The sequence below is a fragment of the Emydura macquarii genome, unplaced genomic scaffold (assembly GCF_026122565.2).
Source record: "Emydura macquarii macquarii isolate MOO-44397 ecotype Brisbane River unplaced genomic scaffold, CSIRO-AGI_Emac_v2 contig_306, whole genome shotgun sequence".
NCBI lineage: Eukaryota > Metazoa > Chordata > Testudines > Chelidae > Emydura > Emydura macquarii.
In genome coordinates, this window is record NW_027130443.1 from 9,021,283 (window position 1) to 9,044,267 (window position 22,985).

At 51.0% G+C, this 22,985-nt stretch overlaps 1 protein-coding gene across 2 annotated transcripts in view; it reads right to left on the bottom strand.

Annotated features, from left to right (window-relative positions):
• PTPRS (protein tyrosine phosphatase receptor type S) overlaps positions 1 to 22,985 on the bottom strand; it is a 216,909-nt gene that overhangs the window by 119,890 nt on the left and 74,034 nt on the right. For both annotated transcript variants that reach the window (XM_067558480.1, XM_067558474.1), the window contains one exon: positions 1,398 to 1,568. In XM_067558480.1, coding sequence (XP_067414581.1) covers positions 1,398 to 1,488 — 91 coding nt within the window. In that variant the 5' untranslated portion in view covers positions 1,489 to 1,568. The remainder of the gene's footprint in view (positions 1 to 1,397; positions 1,569 to 22,985) is intronic.

Consider the following 22,985-nt stretch of genomic DNA (forward strand, 5'->3'; position numbering starts at 1 on the left):
CCAAACCCTTTGCATGCACGTACATTGCGTTTTTGTGCATGCAAACCTGCATGCACGCTTCACAACAGGAGCCTAAGTGACTCATGCAGGATCACACCATGAGTCAGTGGCAGGAACAGAACCCAGGAGTCTTGACTCCACATTCTCTGCTCTAAAGACTCAACCGCATACACTTAGCACCAGTAATTGAATCCACAAGTCCTGGCTTTCAGCCTCCTGTTTTAGTCACTGGGCCACATTGCCACCATTATGACGACACACACGCATGTATGTAGAATTGTATATTACTCAGCATTTTTAATGTGGCTGACCCATTGAGATGCAATACCAGGGAATGACCCAGTTCTGAATCTCTTGGGAGGTCACTCCGTTTCCCTCTCATAGTAAATGAGGAAATACCTTATCCTCTCATACATGTACAATCCTCCCACACACAGAGGGGCTAAATGTGACTTGTAAAAAACAAGGGTTATGCTAGAGAATGGCAAACACCTGCCCCCATCTTCTGCAGAGAACACAGAGTGCTTAAAAAAAATTCCCAGCAACAAAAGGCCTTGTTCCCCATTCAATCCCTGATGAACACATCATCTTAATAAACCCTGATAACGAAGCGATTACGTGCAAAGCTGTCGAGGGCTGTGCTGACCAGAGCAGCTCTCTCTCGCCAGCTTCGAGCCGCTTTGCTAGGGGAGAAGAAAAAGTAATAATTCAATCAGCCGGGAAAAGTCTATTCCGCTGATCCCTGAGTGATCGGCCTTCGTGTTAAAGGAACATTACATTCAAGTCGCTGAGGTTTTTACAGCCAGACTTGCAAGGCAGAGAAGATAAAAATGGTGTTCAACTAGGAACGGCTGGTTCAGGGGAGAGGGAAAACAGAAAACTCACGCTTCAGCGGCGGGTTTGAATCCACCCCGATGAGCAGCAGGCCAAGGGTGGTTAGCGTCTGGCACATGCGTGGGGAGAACTGGACAGGACCACGTGAAATGAGTTTGCCGGGTCTCAGATCAGTCCCCAACAAGCAAGGTGACACATCAAAATGGACAAGAGTGACCATACTGCTTTCCTCTCCTCGCTACACGAGGTCCCTTGAAGGCAGGGTTGGGAACAGTAGCTGGGGAGCACATGGGAAGCTTGAAATGCCAGCGCTGGTGATAAGCAGATGCCTTCGAGGAACCAAACCCTTCCTTCACCTGCACCGAATTCACACTAAATGTTTATTAAAGGGGGTGGGGGATGTGCTAGCCGGCCCTTTAAAAAGAGACACTCCACCGGTTGCCAGGCCTGTCCCTTTTCCTGAGGGCTGAGCCACTGTTCCCAGTCGTCCTGCAAAGGGACGGGAGAGAGGCAGAGATTCTGGGTGAGAACCAAGAAGCAAAGGGGAAGGGGAGGTCACTTACTTTCAGACAGGCAGCCAATCAGAAGCAAGGAGAGGAGGAGGTTCACGAGAGGGACCCACGGAGACATTCCCAGGCTGCGAAGGATCCTCATTCTTGGCAACGACCTCCCACCCCAGCCAGGAAGGCCCCAGTTCAGCGAAACTCACAGAGCCTCCAAAGCGGCGTCAGCACCTGCAGAGACACAAAAGGAACCAGCAGACAGTTAGACGAGAGCATGGGGGCAGCTGTTATCCAACGGGGGTGGGGGAGAAATGGAGAGCACATCAGAGCAAGGGGGAGCTGCACGTAGGAAGACAACAGTCCCACATGGAAATGTCAGAGGACAAGGGACTCAAACGGACCCGGCCAGAGTGAATTAGCAAGATGCAGGTCCAGCCGTGACACAGGGCTGGCCTGCCCTAGGCTTACGGCTTTAGCAGAAAACGACCAGTCGCTTGCACACACAAAGGGGAGGGATCACGCCAGGGAAGAGAAGAATGGGCAGGAGCCTCTGCAGAGCCTGTGTTTATAGTTTAACCCTCATCGCCCAATCCCTCCCCCGGAATGGCCACGCTGGCTGGGCGATGAGGTGTGAAGTGATCTGCCCTGATGGACGCAGAGACCCTCTGAAAGGGAGATTTTCCACACGCTGGAGCAGATGGAAAAAATAGGGGATTTGGGGGGGACGACAACAAAAAGAGATGAACTGGGGATGGGGAGGGATGTTTCCCTCGTGCCTCCCTGAAGATAACTGTGTCTAGGGGAGGGCTTTCCTCCCCGCTCAGCTAAGCTGTGGGTGCAGCAAAGCAATCGCCTGGATGTGCACAAGTGGTGGTGTCGCAGAGTCGCTGCGACTTCAGTGCAGACAATAGTTTAGACTCCTGAGGTCTGTAATGCTTTGATCTAATTCCCATCGTGGGGCCTGGTGATGTCGAGTGGCTTGTGACACACAGGAGGTCAGGCTAGGTGATCTGGTGGTCTCTTCTGGCCTTAAACTCGAAGACTCTAACCAGCAACCATGGGTTCTAATCTCAGCCCCAATGCCAGCTCCCTTCTGCGTGCTCGGGGCAAGGGGCGCTCCCTGCTCTGTGCCTCGGTTTCCCCATCTGTCAATAATGATCCTTACCCAACTCACAGGGCTTGGAAGGAGTCATGCTTATGACGCACTTTGATCAAGACAAGGGTGACAGAAGCTCTAAGAGTTTTTATTACTGCAGGATGCTGGAGGACGTGGGTGGGAACAAATTCTTGCTGAAGCACGAACAGTTTTAGTTATTTAGCAGCCCGGCCCCAACAGAACATGACACCGAAAAGATTTAGGGCTGGGTTCTCTCCTGTGGTTGAGCCATGCTTGGGGAAGATCAGGAGGGGATGTCAAGGAACTGACTTCTGCTCCATTATCCTGAGTTTCTGGGCAGGAGGGAGAGCTGCCGAGGTAGTGGAGGCTGGGGGGGACAGACAGACAGACAGACGGACGGACGGACAGACGCACGCACACACCCACCCCTGCTCCTTTGATCTGTCTGTGTAGCTTTCAGGGGCCATATTCTCAGCAGTGGCTCTGGCCCCATCTCAACAGCCCTGCACATTTTCACCAGTGTGAAAGTCAGACTTTGCCCAAGAAAATGGAGACAGAACAAAGAGCACAGCCCACCTTGAGCCATCGCTGTTGACAGAGACACCACAATGATCTGGCAAGAAACAGACACGAGATACAAGGATGACGGGGAAGGCTTCTCTTTCTGGGTGGGATCCCCTTAGATCTAGGTAGGTTCGTACTTGCTGCACGCAACTTAAATGAAATACAAACAGTGGAAAAATTGGAAAAAGCAGCATAGGGCACATTTTATCATGATGGGCCAAGAGGGCAGAGAGACTGCCTACACCCCCTGATATATATTGGAGCATGAAACCACCCGGAGATGCAATTTGAATGAGCATCTTGATCATTCTCTGTCCCAATCACTCATCAAGACAGCCTCTTTGTAGCACTAAAGGGAAAGAACCCAGGATAAATAAGAAAGTCCCTTAGATATTACATTCATCCCCACGCAACATCCCCCCAACAAGCAGCTTCGCTTTGCTTTGGACTCGTACTTCTTGGATTACACATCTTGTCGGCAGCTATATAGAAATGTGTATATGACACAGGAAAGCAGGGCTCTGCAATCCGGGCTATCCTGAAACGCGTGATAGAGGCTACAGACAGACAGACTGAATGAGCAGTTTTCATAGCAGCACTGTGACTCAGAACAATGGGGTGTTGTTTTTTGTTTTTTTATTTTAATAGAGGGAGGCAGGGTCTGAGGACACCCTGAATAGTTGTGATGGCAACTGTTAATTAAAGGAGGAGTGTATTGTAAATACAGCACAAAGGAAACTGAACCAAGTTGATTTCAGCTGGGTTTATTTTCCTGCTACCCACAACCGAGCTGTTTCCGAGTACCCACTGGGGGGAGGGAACCCTCCTCACCATGATGGTTTTAGGCACTTAACATTTCAAAACAGGGCTTGTCCGGTCTGCACCCAGTGCACCGAGGAGTTCAGCTCTTATTTATCGAAGTGAAATCCCCTTGTGGTCACAATAACCGCTGTTAAATGTCTCTTTGTGACTCCACTGCTTTCTAAACGCGTCACCAGCGACCTGCTTTGGCTCAGAGCTCCGCGAGCAGACAAGAGGCGATAACATCCCCCCGACGCCCTCCAAAAAACAGCGATTAATGCAGACAAGTCATGTGGAACGTTCCGCTGGATCTGAACGGACACCACCACTCCACCCCCCTTGTTCCACGATGGCTTTTATGCTGCATAAATGGTTATGATAGAACAGGTCTGGTTAAGGGGATACTGCAACAGCTTCAGGATGAGAGAAAGAGAGATGCCAGAGGGTGACACTTCTGCTCCGGCGCTAATGTGCTTCCCGAAGCCCTTGATGGAGACTGAAAGCACTGGCAGAGATATTAGAACACGTCAAGCTCAATCCAGCAACTCATCCTTCAGAGCAGGTACGTCACCAGGCTGTCTCCCCCTGGCCTCGGCGGCCTTGGGATTACTGGGATGGGCACCCACCTAGCTCTGCTGCGTAAATGAGGAAGCAACTGGGCAGAAGGGAGGGCAGGAGGGAAGGAAGGAAGAAGAGAGGCGGTTGCTCCATTGTCTTCGTATCTCTTGAATGGTGGCACTGGAAGCACTGGATATGGATGGAGTCGTGTATGCATCCACCAGAAGTCACTTTAGCCCCTAATTCTCTCACCCTTCCCACGACGGTCACCCTAGAACAGACCAACGGTTCACCTAGACTGCCTGGTGGAATCTTGGGCAAAGGCAGAAGCCCCCCATAACACACCTAAGTGTATTTAGCTTCCTGGAAGGAAATTTCTTCCTGGCCTCTACCAGGGGATAGCTGACGCCCTGAAGCATGAAGATCGGCTGACCCTTTCTATATACACTGCAGACTGCACATAATTGGGAGACCTGGCTACAGGCCTCTCCCAACCTCCAGCTTGGTTAAGCACAGGCGTGAATTACCTTGATGTGTGCACAAATCACATGGATTTCATCACCTCTCATCCCCCTTCCTGCGTTTGTACACGGCCTGCCTAGACCGTAAGCTCTTTACACACAGGCATGATGAGGAGACTCCTGCCCCGAAGCCCCAGCAAGGTACTGGCACTGCACAAATGAGCGTAACAGCAGCTGTTCTACTGCTCCTGAAAAGTCTGACCAGACTCCCCGACAGAGGATCTTCTGCAGCACAGACAGGCTATGGGCCTCAATCCTTATCAGAGGATGCAGCTAAGCGAAGAGCTGGTCCACAATGGGGTCAGGATTGTGCTAGATATAGCCGTGCTCCAGAAATGAGATGGATTCTTACAGTCAAAAAGCTGCTTTAAGTTGTTCTTTCCTCTGGGCTTCCGAGTGCATCTGACCCTCTCTGATTCTCGGACTGCAAGCTGTTCGGAGGTTCGTACAGAGCCGTGCATGTGGGCAGCTTTTAAAGAATAATCCAGCGTGAAGTCCTCTGCTGCAAGCCCAGCTTCTCACCCCCACAGAGACAGAGGCTAGGCTATTCAGAGGCCTACAGGAGCGAGGCAGCCAGGGTAAAATTTTCAGAATCACCTATGTGATTTAGGAGCATGAGTTTCATTGAAAGTCAGTGTGGCTTAGGCTAGTTCACTTAGGTCCTTTTGAATATTGTACTCCCATTTTAATGTGAGTGGACAGCTAACTCCCTTGAGTTGCCCAGCCAGAGCAGGGGTTTATCTAGAGAACAGCTTAGCCAGCATGAGTCCCAGAGAGAAAGAAATTCTATGCTACTTCCTTAGGAAACCTCTATCTAACCCTGCTAGCAACAACTGTGTTTAAACAGCCCTTGCTAGCATGGTCCTGAATCCAGCAAGGGTAGGGCTATGGGCCTGGGATCTGGAGTTCTCGTTAAGCCACTCAACAGGTGAAAAGCGACCACAAAAGATACAGCGTCTCTTCCCCATTTCTCCTTGAAATGTTAAATGCAAACATATATCAAATCAGCAGAACTGGTTGAAAATATAACAAAAACCCACCATCAAAATCCCACCTCATTTTGTCAAAATAATTCAAAGTTCTTTTCATTTTGAAGGATTTGAGGGGGGAGGGGAGGGGGGGGAGGAGAGGGGTTGGAAAAAAAAATTGCCGAAATTTTAAAAATCATAAAAGTTCAATAACCATTTCAAAAACATTTTGAATTTTTAAAATTTGGATGAAGAATGCAGCTTTTTTGGGGGCGAAACGTGAAAAAAAATGGACAATTTTCACAGAAAAAAAATGTTTAAAAAAATGTTCACCCGGCTCTAGTCATCTGTGATTAGTTTTTGCATTTCATCTTCCCAGTGGGTGCGATTCCCTCCATCAAGCCACGTTAGTCTGTTACCACAAGAACCGTACAGAGCAGAGGCTGCTTTCTGAGCGTTCTTCTCTACACACTAATGCATTCTGAGTTGCAGCTGAGTTTGTACTGCACATTAATAAAGGTCAGTGGGTCACCTCATTTCCTGCCCCAATGAGTTTTTTTTGTTTTTGTTTTTTTTAAAAAAAGCTTTTAAGCACAATCAACCAACCAACCAGCCTGCCATCTCCTCTCCAAAAAAAGAAATCTGACATCTAAATAAACACGCATTGCACCTCCAGCTCGCTGCTTCATGAGTCAGCTCTTGTTGATCTGCCCAACCAACTACCTCGACAGAGACTTGAGCTGAGACACCAGAGAGTGACTGGTTTGTGTGATGTGGGCAGCTGCCCACCCCCCCAAACCCAGTCAGCCCTGTTGACAGTTTCGGCAGAGGCTTAGGACCGAATGGATCTCAGTAAGTGAATTCTCCACAAGGCAGGGCCCTCCAAGGAGACTCCAGCACCAAATTAGAGGCCAGCCGGCGATTCTGCAACTAAGAGTTAATCTCCAGGGTTCTCAAGCCAGCATTTATCACCGACACTCACTTTTTTTTAAAGAATGAGCAAAAACTTCAGAGAGACCCACGGCCCAAACCGCACACCGACGGCATTAATTTACACACCCCACTCCCCTCTTTACAACAGGGAATCTCCTCATGCACCCCAAACCTTGCCGCTTTGGTTGAATCAAGCCAACTGGCCCATTCTGGGTAGCAGGAGATGGTTCTGCTTTCCAGGCCAGGTCCAGGTCAGCACCAAAGTCCTGATGTGGAAAGCTTGCTGCTCCCCAATGTTCCAATCCCAGCGCAGACGTGCACAGCTCCCTTTTCCCTATGAACAGCAACACGATCTCCAGCTGGGACCCAGGTTCCTCTGAGACGGGGCTATTATGCACATTTTTAAAGTGGAAGTGCCAAAGCCGTGTGCGCTACCAAAAAACATAGACCAGCCTACATTTTTCAAAAGTAATGTAGGGGTTTTGAGTGCTCAACTTGACACACTGGTTTTCATATTGCAGGTTATCGGCACTTTCTGGAAATTAGGCGCTTTTAAAGGCATCTCAAGTCAGGCACCCAAGAAATTGAGGCACTCAGAATCAGGTGTCCCTTTTGAAAACCTAAGCTACAGGATGTCATGGTGGATACAGCCATGGGTCATCCAATGAAGACACTTATTAGATGATAAACAATAATACCTAGTTCTTAGGCAGCGCTTTTCAGCTTTAGATCTCAAAGTGATTCAGCAAGCAAATTAGTATCGTTACCGCCATTTCACAAATGGGTAAACTGAGCTACAGAGAGGAAGTGATTTGTCCAGTCAGCCCCTGGTGGAGCCAGGATTAGAACCCTGGTCTCCCGAGTACCGGTCCAGTGCCCCGGCCACTAGGATTTACTGCCTTATACTCGGCTCTAATATAGGTGCTGATCATCCCTAGATCTCAAAAATGATTTACAAAAAAGAACCCCAGTGTCATTATCCTCCTGGGGAAACAGACACAGAGAGAGGACCTTGGATCAGGATGGCAACACACACACACACAGAGTTCCCAGCCCTGAGCGATAGGCTCTATGGGAGTGGGGGATGGGTACCTCCATTTTGGGTGAGATGCAGTTTGTTCTCCGACAGCTGCATCGGGGCCTCCTGGCACTCAAAGGGTTAAACTATAGGGCGGGTGGGCGGAGGCAGGCGAGGTCTGAATTGTGTTTAAATCAGCAGGAGGAATGAATTCCCTCCCCCCACCCCCCTTTTTCCAACAGTGACAGCTCTGACAAGCAGTGATGAATTTGTTGCGTCCAACGAGTGCTTAGTGGGGGCAGCATAGCATGGAAAAAGGGCAGAGGAAATGGCAGCTGTGGCCAAAGGGGATTCACAGATCAGAGGGATCAGGAGCCTCCAGCAAAGGGCCGGGAGGAGCAGGGGAGGCACAGGTTCAACTCACGGGGCTGGACGGCACCTGCCCTTTAAAACATGCATACACCAGCAGCACGCTGGCTCCTAGCTCCAGGCACAAAGCAGCCTGGCCAGCACAAAGGCGGGGAGCAGCCAGAGGTAGGTCAGTGCAGTTCTCCCAGTCTGGGCAGACAGGCTCGCGCCAGCGGGCTGAAAAGAGCGGTGTGGACGTGGGACGACAGAGCTCAGAGCCTGCCCAACTCCCCAGAGCCTGAGCCAGAACGTCCACGCAGCCAGTCTGAGCCCACTACCTCGAGTCCGCTTCACCGGGCCGGGAGGTTCGCTCCCAGCTGCAGCGTAGACGGCCCCTGAATGACCCTTCATGTCACAAAGAAGACACAGACCCCGAAATCATGCCCAAAGTACCACTGCAGCAGCTCTTCCAAAGAGACCCGAGATGGGCTGGAGCCCTGGAAGAAGAATAACGGCCCGAATAGAGCGAACACTTTAAAGATAAGCCCCTTCCCCAACTTCCCATTCCTGAAAGAGGGGCTTTGGAAGGGGCTCTCCAGCAGCTCCATTATCCAGCCACTGAACAATGAGCTCCCCCAGAAACCCATTCTCCAGGGAAAGCCCAGCTCTGCCTATAGCAGAAAGGGCCGGAGTTGCAGACTTTTGTGTCGAATACAAAGAACCTGATTCTCCACTGCCCTGCACCCTGTGTGGTCATTTACACTGGTGCAAAGCACGAGTAGTGTATTTTGCACGCCTGTAAATGTATCAGGTGCAGGGTAATGAGTAACAGAGAATCAGGAGCGGAGCAGGGCAGAGCATCCCTCCCTTCCTTCCCAGCCCCTCCTTCTCCATTCCCCCTCCGTCTCTCATGCACACAATCCTTCAGCATTCCCCAGCAAATCACTCCAGATCAGCACCAAGCAGCTGACAACATTTGCTTTGGGTTAGGATTAATACTTTGCATTTCTTTTCCAGGTTCTGTTTTTATTAAGCTGCGCATCATTAGATCCTCACTCTCGCTGCCTGACAGAGATGTCTCTTGAAGCTTGCCGTGCACATGCCAATGGTGCTATGTAAATAACCATCCATCATCATTACCTCACGGCGCCATCAGCACAGTGCATCCTCCAAAACCCCCAAAGGGGAAAGAGACCAAACAGAACAGCGGGGACACTGCAAAAAAAAACCCAAACAAACAAGAAACGGGGTATGTGCAAGCTTCCCTGAGAATAAAGCCAGATGCAACAGCATCCATTCCCCCATGTTCCTTATTCACGGAGCAGAAACACCACCGTTCTGCATACCTGTGTAAATACGCATGTGCGTGTAGAAACATGCATGTTCACACAAGAATGCATAATCACAATTGAAACGAGTGGGGAGACGGGGAGAAGCTGCCTCCACCAGTTAAGGAGCACGCAGACTGCACCAGAGGATTTCACCAATTACGGTGTAAATAGCAGATACCACATTAATACTTGTGAACAGTTTGGGGGCTGGGGTTGGTGTTAGAGCTCTGCGCGGGACTATTTAATCTCCTCCCATCCCGCTCTCACTATTATGGCACGCAGGGCTCTAGTAGTACGTGATGCTCTCAAAACGGAGGACAATGAACACATTCTTTAAAACAAAAGCTGCTTCTCCTGACCAAAGCATGTACGGAACAGGCCGACATCATGCAACAGGTGCAGCACAAATCGAAACACACATCTAGAGCCATTTTTAATCCATAGTAAAAGCATCTGTCCATGGTAATTGCATGTACGCAGCATCCCCCATAAGAGACTAGAAATTGCTAGTGGCCAAGTTCACCAGCACTAAGCTACAGAGAGAAGGCAGCTATGGGCTATGTTCTTTGGTCACTCTTTAGGAGTTCCCCAGAGTTCACAGACTGGGATCCTCCGACGCTAAGGTCAAAACTCTTTCCCTCCTCGCCACGCTCTCTCTACCTCCGAGAATTTAGCCAAAGCAATCAGCAGAGCCACTAACTCTGGCATCAGGTGGCCCAAAGGAGAAAAATTTGCAATATCTTCCTGATTCCCAGAGCCCTGCAAAGGGGAAGCCCTTCTCCCAGGAGCCCCCTTCCTACGCCACTCAGCTGTAATTTAAAGCAAGGGAGCAGTGCTACCCCAGCTCTCTAGAAAAAGTCTGCATGTGCCTAGGGAGCCTTGTCGGAAACATGCTTTTATAAATCAAAATAAGCTCTTCTAGAAAATATTTCCTGATGGACAGATGAGCCATGAAGAAGTAATGATTTGTGACTCCTGGCAGGGCAAGCTTTCAGTACTGTTCACATATTGGCATGCTACCTTATGACTTCACTGAGGAACACAATGGGTTGGCAGGTAGGTTGGATGGCATAGGTCTCTTATTCCTTTACAGGCTATCTTAAAGACACTACTCGATAGCAGAAGGATATTACAGTATCCAAGTCCTCCAGGGTGGTGGCTGTCAACCTCTTCCATATTAGGACACCTTTCCCCAGAACTCCCCTTCCATCTGGCCAGGACCTGCCTGGGACTCCCCTCCCATTTAGGAGCATGGGAAGAGCAGGAGTCGTTGTGATCCCACGTGACTGCGACCTCCTGGTTGAGAGCCTGCGCTCTAGGTCCTGGGTGTAAATCTAGCCCATGCTGGGGCTGACCCAGTTGTGACTATCTGACAGCTGTTGGGCAGCCGACGTGAAACGGGCCTCGCTCCATTTCCTAAGGAAGAAGGGATTTTCCAGTCTGACTAGCAATTCTGGGGTGCTCAACTTTGAGAGGCCTTAAAGGAGTCTGATTTTCAGGGAGAGCTGAGCTCCTGCCCCTCTGAAAATCAGGCCTCTTTAAGGCACCTTACATGGGGTGCCCAAAAATCACTAGCCAGAACTGAAAAATCTTAGTCGAAGCATTCACGTCACTCAAGCCAGCACCACCGGCTTTGCTGGCAGCCCCGTCGACAGGCCACGCACCGGGCACGCAGAGACCACCTCTCATCCCGTAGAGAGCCTCAACTCAAGGGCGGGGTTGTGGTACAACAGGCAGAGCTGGGTAGCTTGTCGAGCTGCTGCCAGGGATGGGGTTTCAGTCTTCAGGCCTGCCAAGGGAGCGTCTTTCAGCAGCCCCTCTGCAGCCCAAACACAGAGATAACCTTCACTCCGCAACAGTCAAATCCCACCTTAAGGCTCGCTGTCTCCGCAGAACTCGCAGCACAGCAAAGGTGTCTGGAGTAAAAGGCAGCTGGGTTGGGGGTGGAAAAGATGGGAGAGTCTTGTCTTTCTAGGTCTGCCTCCCAGACTGCAAGCTCTCGGAGCTTCGCACTTATGCCTTGTCCATCACCACGTGCGTTGCCAACAGGTGACAAATTCATACTAACCACACAGCTAACCAGGGCAGCAGTCAGGGCTGCTCCTCAATGGAGTTTCATCTAACTGCGTGGAGCTCCGTGCCAGCCCGTTCGGGAGCCTTCCCCACCACAAGCTTCCCTTCATGGGTGATAACTCACCGGCATCGCTTTATCCCACACACCCTGCCTGCCAGAGACCTGCCCACCAAGCCACATCCCTTGCCTGTGTTCATCAGGCACCTGCAACCAGCAGCCGGACACAACCGTGCCATTGCTAGTTCTTCAAGCAGAAGCCGCACCTCCCGTCGATCCTCTGCCCTGGGATCACCTCTGTGACACAGAGTCACGTGAGGCTGCAAATGCAATCAGACGTCACACACCTCCGGGCTGGTCTGGGAATGAGGCCCATTACCCTCTCCGGGCCTCTCAACGGGTGCCTGCCCCTGCCCTCTCCTCCTTCAGCCACCTTCTCCCCCTCAATTTCTTCTCTATACGCCACTCTCCTTCCAGACCACGTACACGGCTTCTGCCAAGGGGTTTAATTCCATAAAGAGGATTTGGTTCCGAGCCTCTCCAAGGATGGACAAATCCCCAATCTTGCCCTGGCAGGAATCCCGGGTCTCAGACCACTAGCCAGGGGGAGATTAAATGAGGAGAGAAAACATACCTCTTACCTTGTGACCCAGTCTGAATTTAAAAGCTAAGCAGGGCTCATGCTGGATCATGACCTGGGTCTGTGGATGGTAGTGCAGTCTAGCAGTCAGAGCACTAGACTGGAGTCTGGAGACCAGAATTCTATCCTCAGCCCTGCCTCTGAGAGACTTGGGCAAATCACGAAATCTCTCTTCCCTCCATCCTTTGTAGCTTATCTATTTAACTAGTCTCTGCCCTAGGTAACATGCAGTCTTTCCTATGTGTACATGCAGCGCCTATCGAATCGGGCCCCCGATTATAGCTGGCACTCCTGTAACGCACATAAGGAAACGACTTCTAAGTTGTGCAAGAAGCGACGGGGCACGCCTTGTGGCAGAGAGGCAACTTACTGCTGAACGTTTCATCTTCCAGACGAGATGCAAAACTGAGAGCTCACCCACCTAGTAAGTAGTTATGGATGTTTATCTCCACATCCTAGCCCTATTCCAATGGAGGGAACTGCAGCCCGACAGCCTCAACTCACTTTACTTTACCCTTTCAGTTGAACTAGATATGGTTTTCTTCATTGTGACAGTGTTGTTCTGCATTATTAAAACAGCTGCCATGTCCCACCCCAGAGGTAGCTGCATTCCACTAGTAGGCAAAGCAATCCATACACCGTACATCCACACTGTAGCAACATCAGAGGGTGCACAAAATATGTATAAAGCACTGAGATCTTTAATACTCCGTCTATAGCACCTTTCAAGACAGAAAACTCAGAGGGAACTGGGAAAAACACATTACTACATCAGTGTTGCAAATCTCTGCCAGTCTGGGGCAAGTGATTTTTTTTTTAAAAGGAGCAACTAAGTTTATTAGATTTCTATCATCACTTGTCAGTTATCATGGTAAAGAGCAGGCAAGCAGATTTTGTGCCTGGGCTTGCTACATTTTCATGGTTAATTTGCAAGGCTGCAGAGTGTGTGTATGCATGTGCGTGCGCATGTATACACACACAGAGCATAATATACATAACAAGCACACAAAGAATTAAAAGTTTAATAGTACTTGCTCCACAGTTTAATAGGCTTGGTGTGCAGTAAAACAAACCAGGGCAAAGGGGGGACAATTGCTTTTCTCCTCCGTTTTCACCAGGGCAGGAACAGCACTGCCTCATAAAAAGGAGATTCTGCTGTTAATGAGAAACACTACAGGAAGCTTTTCAGACCCCAAGTGCCTGCGTAGACCCCTTCTCCTGCCCAGCTAGAGAGAGGGAGCATTTAGTCATGACTTGTCCATCTTCAGAGGCACCCGGCCAAACAGGAACGGGGCCAATGGCAAATCTCTCCTTAGGACATGCACAAGCTGCCATATTGCAGAAAATGATTTTATTCTCCCTGCACCATCTGGAGTCGCAGGGAAATGTCACTTTCTAGTCCCCATCAAGTACTGAAGGGGAGGGATTTGCAATCATCTTAAGGGGAAAGGCCTCTATACTACCAGTGTGAAAGGTGACCTGCTAAAGGAGAGGGTGCTGTGCTCTTTGGGACACGAACTCCATTTATTCTCATCCCTCCCTTGTCTCTGCACCAAGCCTGGTTTTTCAGAAAACCTTAGAAACCTGGCCCCTCCCTCCCCTATCTCAGTACGGACTGGACCGTTCGGATAGCCCCACCTCCTCAGAGGAGGAGCTCCCTGCAATTAAATCAGCCAGGGCTAGCAGGAGGCCATAATTGTGTCTCTCCTCCGTTTCACTAGGGTGCCTGGTTTTCCACTGGGACATTTGTCCTGGGAAGGTGGCGTGGTTTGTGAGGTTACTTTTAAGTAAAAAAATTCACTCCCTTGATAGCCACGCCACAGCTATGCTCACCTAACCCCCAGTGTAGACGCCACTAGGTTTGACCTAGCTACCACCACCCGGGGTGAGTTACCCCTACAGCGATGGAACAAATTCTTCCGTTGCTGTAAAAAGCATCTACGCTCCAGCACGACAGCACCATAGCCACACCTGTGCTGCTGCAGCACCCACGGGGAGGAGGTGAACTCAGTGGCTGAAGGTGCATGAAGAGGAGGCAGGAGGGAAATAAGAGCAAAGCACAATGTGCTGAATCAGCAGGCAGCATCACTGACCCATCTGCAGCCAGCTACGCCCAGCCCAAATCAAATTCCATCCTGCAGCATTATAAGCCAGTGCACGACCCTGTCACTCCAGCTATACAGCAAACACCGACTCTGCTCTATCCACTCCCCCCCGGCTCAGGGGTTTGTGACCTCCCATCCCCACAGCACCACAGCCTTGCAATCAGTCCTCGCCACAGCCCTGTGAGTTGGGAAGTTTATCCCCACGGTCCCCCTCCTTACAGATGGGGCGCTAAGGCAGAGAGAGGTTAAGCAACTCAGCCAAGGTCACATAGGAGGTATGTGGCAGAGCTGGGAACTGAGCAGCGTTCCCATCCCCTGCCCTACCGACACAGCTATCCCCTTGCATCCAGTACCTGAACTCCCTGTAAGCACACCTGGTGATTTTAGCAGGACTGGGCCTGCCCTCTCTCTTTGTAAGGCAGAAAGAAGAGATTCCATGCAGTTTAGTTTGGTACCGTGGCTTTCACAGGAGGCTCTTAGAAAACAGAAGCCTGCTCCATGCTGTATGGAAACTGAAGACCCCTGGGGTCTTTTCTCGGAAGTGCAATTCCCCCTTCTTTCATCCCCAGTGTTATGCAGCATGCGGAGTGCTGGCTGACCGTGGAGATGGCTGGATTTCAGTGGTTCTGCATGCATGCGTGTGTGTGAATTACGCTGATGAGGGAAGGTCCTACTGACGGGTCTGATCATTGCTGTCCTACATGCATCAAACCCGAATCTCCACACCTCTCTCAGGCATGGCTAGTGTTCAGCCGGGGAGGCAGGCTGGCCACGAATGGGTGTGGCAGCAGCACTGTGGCACCTCTGGCCGTGTGACAGCTTATTCCTTAGAGGCAGGAAAATCCAGCCCTTCTCCCATGAGCCGCATGCTATTCGGAAGCCTATTCCAGACAGTGAAGGCAGCCACACAAGCCTTAGGGAGACGGACAGACCCTCAGACAGCAGCACAGCCGCTCTGCTCAGCTCCTCTGTCCTCAGAGCAGATGTGCAGCAGGTAGCGTGCCACGCCGCGTTGGAGCAGGCAGCCGCCAGGGAAGGGCACTGTCACCCGGAGCTAGGTTATCATGTCTGGTGAGGAGCACACCTCACACCAGAGAGAGACCGACGGATCTGGCTTCAACCTGGGCCAGAAACTAGAAGGTACTGAGGGAACCCCGCTCTTTTGTCTTCATGGGAAGCGTCTGAAGCAGGGGCAGAGAATAACGTGGCAGGGAAACGAGAAGGGGACCCCTGTGCTTCCACAAAGGGGACAGGCGGTGTTTGTAGGAGGAAAAGAGTTGCGGCTTCTGCAGCGAGGAGCCCAATTAGAGCTTTTTAACGCTGCAAGTCCAGGACTTTGCTCAGCCCCTGCGGTCTCCACCCGGGGCTAATAACCAGGCGCTGCCACGGAACGATGGGTTTTTGGTTGCCTTGAATATTTATGACAAACTTTCGTTGCCTCCTGCCCCACGTTCATCTCCCCCGGCCCCCTCCCAGGAGCGAGTCTATTGCCACGCAGGCACAGCCGTCCCAGTCTCCCCAAACTCCATGCTAACCCACTCAGCCTTCCAAAGCGCCAGCACTCCTCTCCGGCTGGGGCAAGACGCCAGCATGGTTTTATTTCCACCACAGCCTCGGCTCTGGCTCTCTCGTTAATCTAATTGTTCTGCTAATGAAGATCCGCAGTTCCTCAAAACTTTAATTACCGGCGGCAGCAGCTGCAGCTGTGGCAAAAGTGCTCCCGTCCCGGATAACAGACCATGCTTTCGGCTGCCACAGCTCCATTTAGCTGTGGGAGGTTTTGGGGGTAAAGGGAGCAACGTTCTCCAGCCATGCCATTTTACAGCCACGTTGACACATGCCAGGGGACTCAGAACTCTGGGGAGAGCTTAGCCCCACCCCACTTTCTGAGTCAGCTGGGACTCAGAGACACTTCTCACCCCAAGGAGAATGGCCACAGTACAGCCCCCCACTGAACCAAATTCTTCTCCCTTCCATCTGATTCCCCGCCACAGCCCCTGGCATCAGTCACTTCCACCACTGAAACACGGCAGATAGATAAGGATTGTTCTGCCTTTGTACTAGCTAAAGGAAGTGGGGACAGAATCAGCTGGCTGCCCTGCAGTCCCAGCAGGAAATTTTTCCCACAGGGGGCTGAGTTTGTTTGCATGCCCCGTCGTCACATTACTGGCCTCATCTAGTTGGCAAATCTCAGTCTGCCTACCCTCCAAGGTTATCCCGACGCTGGACCCCATTGATCAGTCGCTGTTTGGAACAGGTCTGCATGCAGGGAGCTTCGCCCATGTCTACCAGGCACCTAGAGAGGTGGAAAATGGTTTGCATAAAAAGAGACGAAAAGCTTCCGCCCCTAGAAAAGGTAGTACACAGGCAGCTGCAAGGCCACCTCTCCAACGTTGCATCTCAACCTCCCCAAATCCTCGTGTTTGCTGTCCTCACATCAGAGGGCGACAAACACTGGTGCGATCCTCTGGCCGGCCAGCGGCACATGGCGTTGGGGTTCTACAAATGGGATCTTCGTGTGCAGCGCAGAAGTGGAACAGGCTGTGCGGAACGAGGGGTTAAATGCCGACTAGGATAAAGCCGCAGGTAGCTTCTGGTGCACAGGAAATTAATGGGAAGTGAGTAGGTAGAAAAGCTGGAAAATACAAGCCCAGGGACTTGTGGGATGGCACTGGAGGACTATCAAGTGTCTCAACTTAGGCTTTGGCTACGTCCACACAGTGAAACCTGGGCTCTAACCTTTCCCCGCTGGTGGGGAACACGCTCAGGGTGCAAGCAATATAAGCCTGTGTTTATGGGTGTGTATGTAGGTGGCAGAGGGATCTGGGCTAAAACCCAGTTCAGAGTTCAGGTGAAGCCTACGGTAAAGGTCGAGCCTGAAAGCAGCTCACCTTGCTTGGTTCAGTCAATCCCTGGCTCTTCCGCTGAAACAGGCTAGCAAGGAGACCATACTGCACGTATGCACACTCGTGTGCACGAGGGTTTTGCACACTCATCTACCTGGCATTGGAACAGGGCCAGCTGCCTCAATACACCTAGGCCACCATGGAGCAGTAACTTTCCAAGGGCTAGTAGCCTGCACTGAGTGGATCTGCAAGAAAGCAAGCAAGCAAGCAAGCAAGCAAGCATGACGTGTTGGAGGTGAGGGGATGCAGGAGGGCAAAAAGAAGAAGGGTGAAAGAGGGGACAGGTTCGGTGTTTGTGCAGCGCCTCTCGCAGCGGGATCCTGGTCCACGGCTGTGACTCCCAGGCACTACGGCAGCACAAAGAATAAATGTGGCAGCATGCAGGCTGGGGCAAGCGGGAAAAGACAGCAAAAGCGGGAACTGACGCACGTGCCTAGGGCTGGCGCGTGAACTGATGGAACAGGAAGTGGAAGAGGGAATGCACGAATGCAGGGGAGGATGGAAGGAGCGTGGGGGAGACGATGCACTCACTGTGTTTAAACTTGAGCTCAGGCCTTTATTCATTCCATTCACAAGAAAACAAAAATCAAAGGGAAGATTGGGCTGAACTTAAGGGCAATTATGAGGTTGGGAAGGGTACTCCCTCTCCTAGGCACATCAGGAGAGATTGCTCACGCGGACAGACCTCTAGCTGGCTGCACGGCAGCAAGGAAAGCTGGAATTAAAGCAGCTCTTGATTGCAGCCATTCAATCGGTCAGCTTGAGTGGATGTTTGGGAGTGTCCGCCTCTCTCGCGCTCACCAGGAACCCAGGGGGCAAGTGGTGTACTCAATTCTGCACATAATTTCCCAGCAAACCAATCAAGGCTTTGGTCTGGGAGGTTTGCAGGATACAGCTGATCAAGGCAGGGGAGTTTGAATATGCAGGCTGGGGTTTTTCAAAGGTGCCTAAGGGAGTTAGATATCCACTGGATTTCAATATGAGTTGGGTGTCTAATCCCCTTTCGAATCCCACCCTTGCTCATTGTGATAATGCAATTAAACCCTGATGAGAATTGCCATCCACATCCTTCCCCTTCAGAACAGCATCCACCAGGACTACTGGGGGCAGCAGAAGGAAAAAAGACACCCTATTGGGTGGGGGGAGGGAATCTTGGCCAACCCCTCCCCTGTAAAAAAGCAAAAACAAAGTGGGAACAAAATGATCAACTCAAGAAAGCAGCTGGAATGACTGAAGCCAGCACAAGCTCATGCCAACAACAAGCAGCCAAAAATATACAAGGGGAACAAAAAAAAAAAAAACCCACAAGAGTTTTCAGTGACAAAAGCAAACAAAATAGATTTGTGAATAAATATTGATTTGACAGGAAGTTAGAGAAACCCATCCAAAATGAGTAACATGTATTGGCAATGGTCTGACTCTCCCCAAAAGACCCAGGGCTGATGTGTATTCTAAGTGACAAGTGACTTTTAGGACACCCAACCTGAGCCCCTAAGAGGGGAATGGTTTTCATAGGGTGGATGCTCAGTGCTTTCTGAAACGCAGGCCCTTTAAGGTGTCTTAAACTTGGGCCCTCTAAAATCACTAGTCACACTGGAAAAATTTACACTGGGATTTGCAGAAGCGGCTCAGGGTTCGCCTGGACTAGGATTTCGAAGTGTGTTATAAAGCATTAGCTAACACTTTCTAGACAGGGCAGTGTACACACTGACAGGTGCTGGCTGGTCGAATTAGATTATTTATTTCTATTGTGGTAGCACCTAGGAGCCTAGCCATGGATTGGGATCCTATTGTGCCAGGTGCTGTACAAACAGAACCAAAACAATGGTGCCTGCCCCAAAGACCTTACTTGAAAGGAGAGGGTGGTGAGTGGAAGTCCTCTACTCTCTCCCTGCTCAGCTCTGCAGAGGCAAGAGATGGCCAGATAACTCTCACTTCCTCCAGGCTCAGTTTGGGCTAGGCGGGCCTACACTGGATTTAAAACCTTGGCTCCCTCAGTCAAGTCAACAGGTTTGAGCTGGAGACACGTAGGGAGCAGAGGATGGGACATGATGATACCATTTTCTGATCACAACACACTGGGAGGTACCCCACTTCCCTGCCCGAAAGTGGTTGACAAATGACACACTCACAATCGGGGATTTCCATTTCACCCACCACTACAAGGCAGCCACCTCTGGGGTGGGGTGCAGCAGCAGTTTAAAAGCACACAGCAGCAATGCACACCAGTTTAAGGCAGGGAGTGAAGACCTTACCCAACTGAAGCTGCAGGGAGAATTTATTTAGACAGAAGCTAGAATCTGGCTAGAACATGCCTGCAGTTTAAAGAAGAGCCATAGAATCTTTAACAAGCTATCAAGGACCGTCAGTTCTCGCTCATCCACCAAATGGCACCTCTAGCCACATGGTGGGGAAATGGGTCAGTATTGACTCAGCGGAGACCGCCGACAAATGAAGCATCAACACCACTTGCCTTTTTCTGAAAGGTCTCACGTCCCAGTCCTGACCAGCCCACCCCTGCTTAGCCTGTGAAATCTGACAGGAGAAGTCATCACGACAGCCACGTAAGAGTTCAGATACTGTTTGGAGCTTTCAAGGTTCAGTTGTCAGCAGAAGGCCTCATCGCGACCAGAGGACAGTGGGTTCTGTCTTCAGGAAGGGATGGGAAGCATCCCCTGGACTTCTCCATAAGGGATCAGGCATCATCAGAGGGAAGGCAAAGAGGAAGATACAAGAGCCTGCCTTGGAGGGTGAGGATTTTCAGAAGCAACTGGGAACTGGTCTGACTCTGCTACTGTTGAAGCTGGTCCTGTTCTATAGAGGTTCTTATTCCGGCCTCCCCCCAGGAGCATCGGAGCTCCTTCCAGCCGTGAATTCAGTAGTGTGATTAACATCGGTCATAGGTGGTTCAGTCTCTCTCACCCTCTTCCCAGGGGGGAGAACGGGGCTTACAGTGAAATGGTTTGGGAGGGTGGATGGGAGGTCAGTGGAACTGCTTTTGAAAACCCCTTCTGCTCTGCTCACTGGCAGTGGACTTCATAGGCTACCAACCCCTGGTGATGCCCAGGAGGCTGCAGCACGGATGCTGCTGAGCATGGAGCTAAATCGGGATGCATCTGAGTGCGGAGACTGCGCGCCTCGGAAAGGATTTCCTTTGTTTGGTTTCCTCCCAGCAGAGTGCAGCAGTTCTAGCTCCCTGAGCACTAGGAGAGGCCGGCGACGCTGATCGCCGCTTTCCTGCTCATTTCTTTTTTCAATGAGTGAATTAGCAGGCAGCCAGCCGACTTGAACATCCCCTTATCTCTGCACCAAGCTCGCTGCCGAGGATTTGCATAATTTTAATCTCTCCCACCAATGAGCATGAAAAAATTAGTTTTCCACTATTTTATCTTCTATGTGTGTTCAATAAACAGAGCTGGCCGCTTTGCTCCTTTTATTTATACCAGGAGCCACAGGGAGGAAGGTGATGGGGGAGGCGGGGGGGAGGAAATCGCACATCTCCAGCACTTGCCTGCTCATTGGCCGCATGGAGGGTTGCGGACTGCTGCAGCAATGAAGCAGGCTATTCACTTTAATCAGCCCGTGAATCACAGCTAGTGATGGATTCAAGCTTAGAAGCTGAATTCCCGTCTCCCCTCCTGATCCCCCTCGGACAGATAGCCCCAGGCTCCCCATAAGGCCTTCTGTTTTCCTTCAAGCGAAGCAGCCTGCGGCCCAACCAGCACCATCCAAACTCTGCCCTGCTCAGACATCTGGCCTCGCACTGAATCTGGACCCCAAGAACCTGGGGAACCTGCCCCCACAGAAGAGACTCATGCCAGCCTCACCAGACGTGTTCTCTAAAAGGGGGAAGCCTCCCTGCCCTGATAAAGAGAGGATGTGTGCATCTGAGGGGCTAGATTTCCCCGAGGAGGTCAGCTCCCACAGAAGCACCTAAATAAAAGCCAGATCTGAAAGGCGGCTCAGCAGCACTCAACGCACTTGAAAACCAGGCTCATGTTGTTCTGCTATGTCCACAGCACCGCTGACTCCGAGTTCCCACCCATCCTTCTCTCACGGTTTGCTGAATGCTCCACGGACCTCTAAGGGTCCACAGACGACATCGAAGGGGTTTGCGAAAGGTTGCCATTACCACAGAACTGTGATTTTCAACCTGGGGTCCGCAGACTATGTCTAAGATTTCCAAATGGGTCTGCACCTCCATTTGAAATGTTTTTTTTTAAGTGATCCACCAATGAAAAAAGGTTAAAAACCCCAGCTCTAGCCGAACCACTTGCTGTTGATGGGGGAAAAACCAGGGAGGGGAGAGAACAGGCCTTTTTTTTAATGTAATGTTTTTTTGTAAACGCACCGGAATTAAACTGTTGCTTGGATAAAAAGGCACTTCAGACAAAATCTCCTGCTCTTGACCTTTCTGCTGAAGAGCTGGTAATAAAGATGGTCTTTAACAATAAGAGACGCTACCAGCTCTGTGAGTAGGTGGACGTGCCTGCATTCAGAGCTGCCAAAAGGCACTGAGAAGCTGCCGCAAAGCGCTGAGGCAGCTCCCCCAGATTACATACATATGCACTGGTGCTCAGAGCCCCTGCCAGGCCAAGGGGAGATGGGAAGATGCAAAGAAAAATAAGGACCCCGTCTCCCCTAAGCAACCGCTCTCTCGAGATGCCATGCAAGGCAAAACCCAGACGTGCAGCAGTGCTTCTTCCACACCTCCTACCTCCACGTGGAGTCATGCGATGTCAGGGGCAGCCTGGGCTAAGGGGCACTTATGGCACGGATGGGTAGAGGGTGGCCCTCGCGACAGCCTTGGTAGAGGGAGAGTCAGACTTTTGTGCTCACAGACATCACCTGTGAAAGGGGAGGGAAATCACAGAGAGGCTGCTGGGATGCCTTCCGCCTCCAGGACCCATTTCTGACGCTTCTCCTCGAAGACCATTGAGGAAGGAAAGAGCAAAGGAAAGAGCAGAGCAAAGCCCAGAGGCAGCCTGGCTCAGTGGATAGAAAACCAGGCCGGGAGACAGGACTCCTAGATTCTGCTCCCATCTTTGCCACGGACTTACTGCGTGACCTCAGGAAAGTCACCTCTTCCTCTTTGTGTGCCTCGGTTTCCCCATCTGCACAGCTGAGACAAGGGACACGTCAGCTCAGATACTTAGGATCAAATGTCTGTTTCACAGTTTCTCACTCGGGGAGGGGGGGAGGAATCCAAGACATGATTTAGGGGTTCTGGGCACCTTTGATGGGAGGGGGTGGTTCCCAAAACTTCTCTCCTGATGCAACAAGGGGTCATGGGATGGGAAAGGTTATGAGCCCCAGCTCCACTGAATCCTTACCCATCTTGAGGGGCACTCCGTGGAGAATCCTTTAGCTCACAGCGGGGCCCCATCACCCCTCAGCCATCACTCTCCTGGGGCCCCGCAGCAAACTTAATGAGAGCGGAGCCAAGAAAACCCAACACAAAGTGGAAAAGCAAAAGCGGTGCCATGTGTGGCCATGCAAAGCTGCAGTGATTTCAGACTCCTCTTCTGGAGAGCAGGTTTTTTTCCTCTCTCCCCCCACCAGCCCTTCCCTCCTGATCCTAGTCTCCAAACACACACAGCCTCTCCCCATCACCGGCTAATCTGCACCCTGAGGCACAATTATCTTCCATACGTCCTCTATTTACGCTCAAGGAACCATATAATTTTCTAGACCAGAAACATAATTAAAGAGCCAGAGCTTCCTGGAACGGAGCCCTCTGCCCTGCCATCTCTCTCTTCTCGTCGCT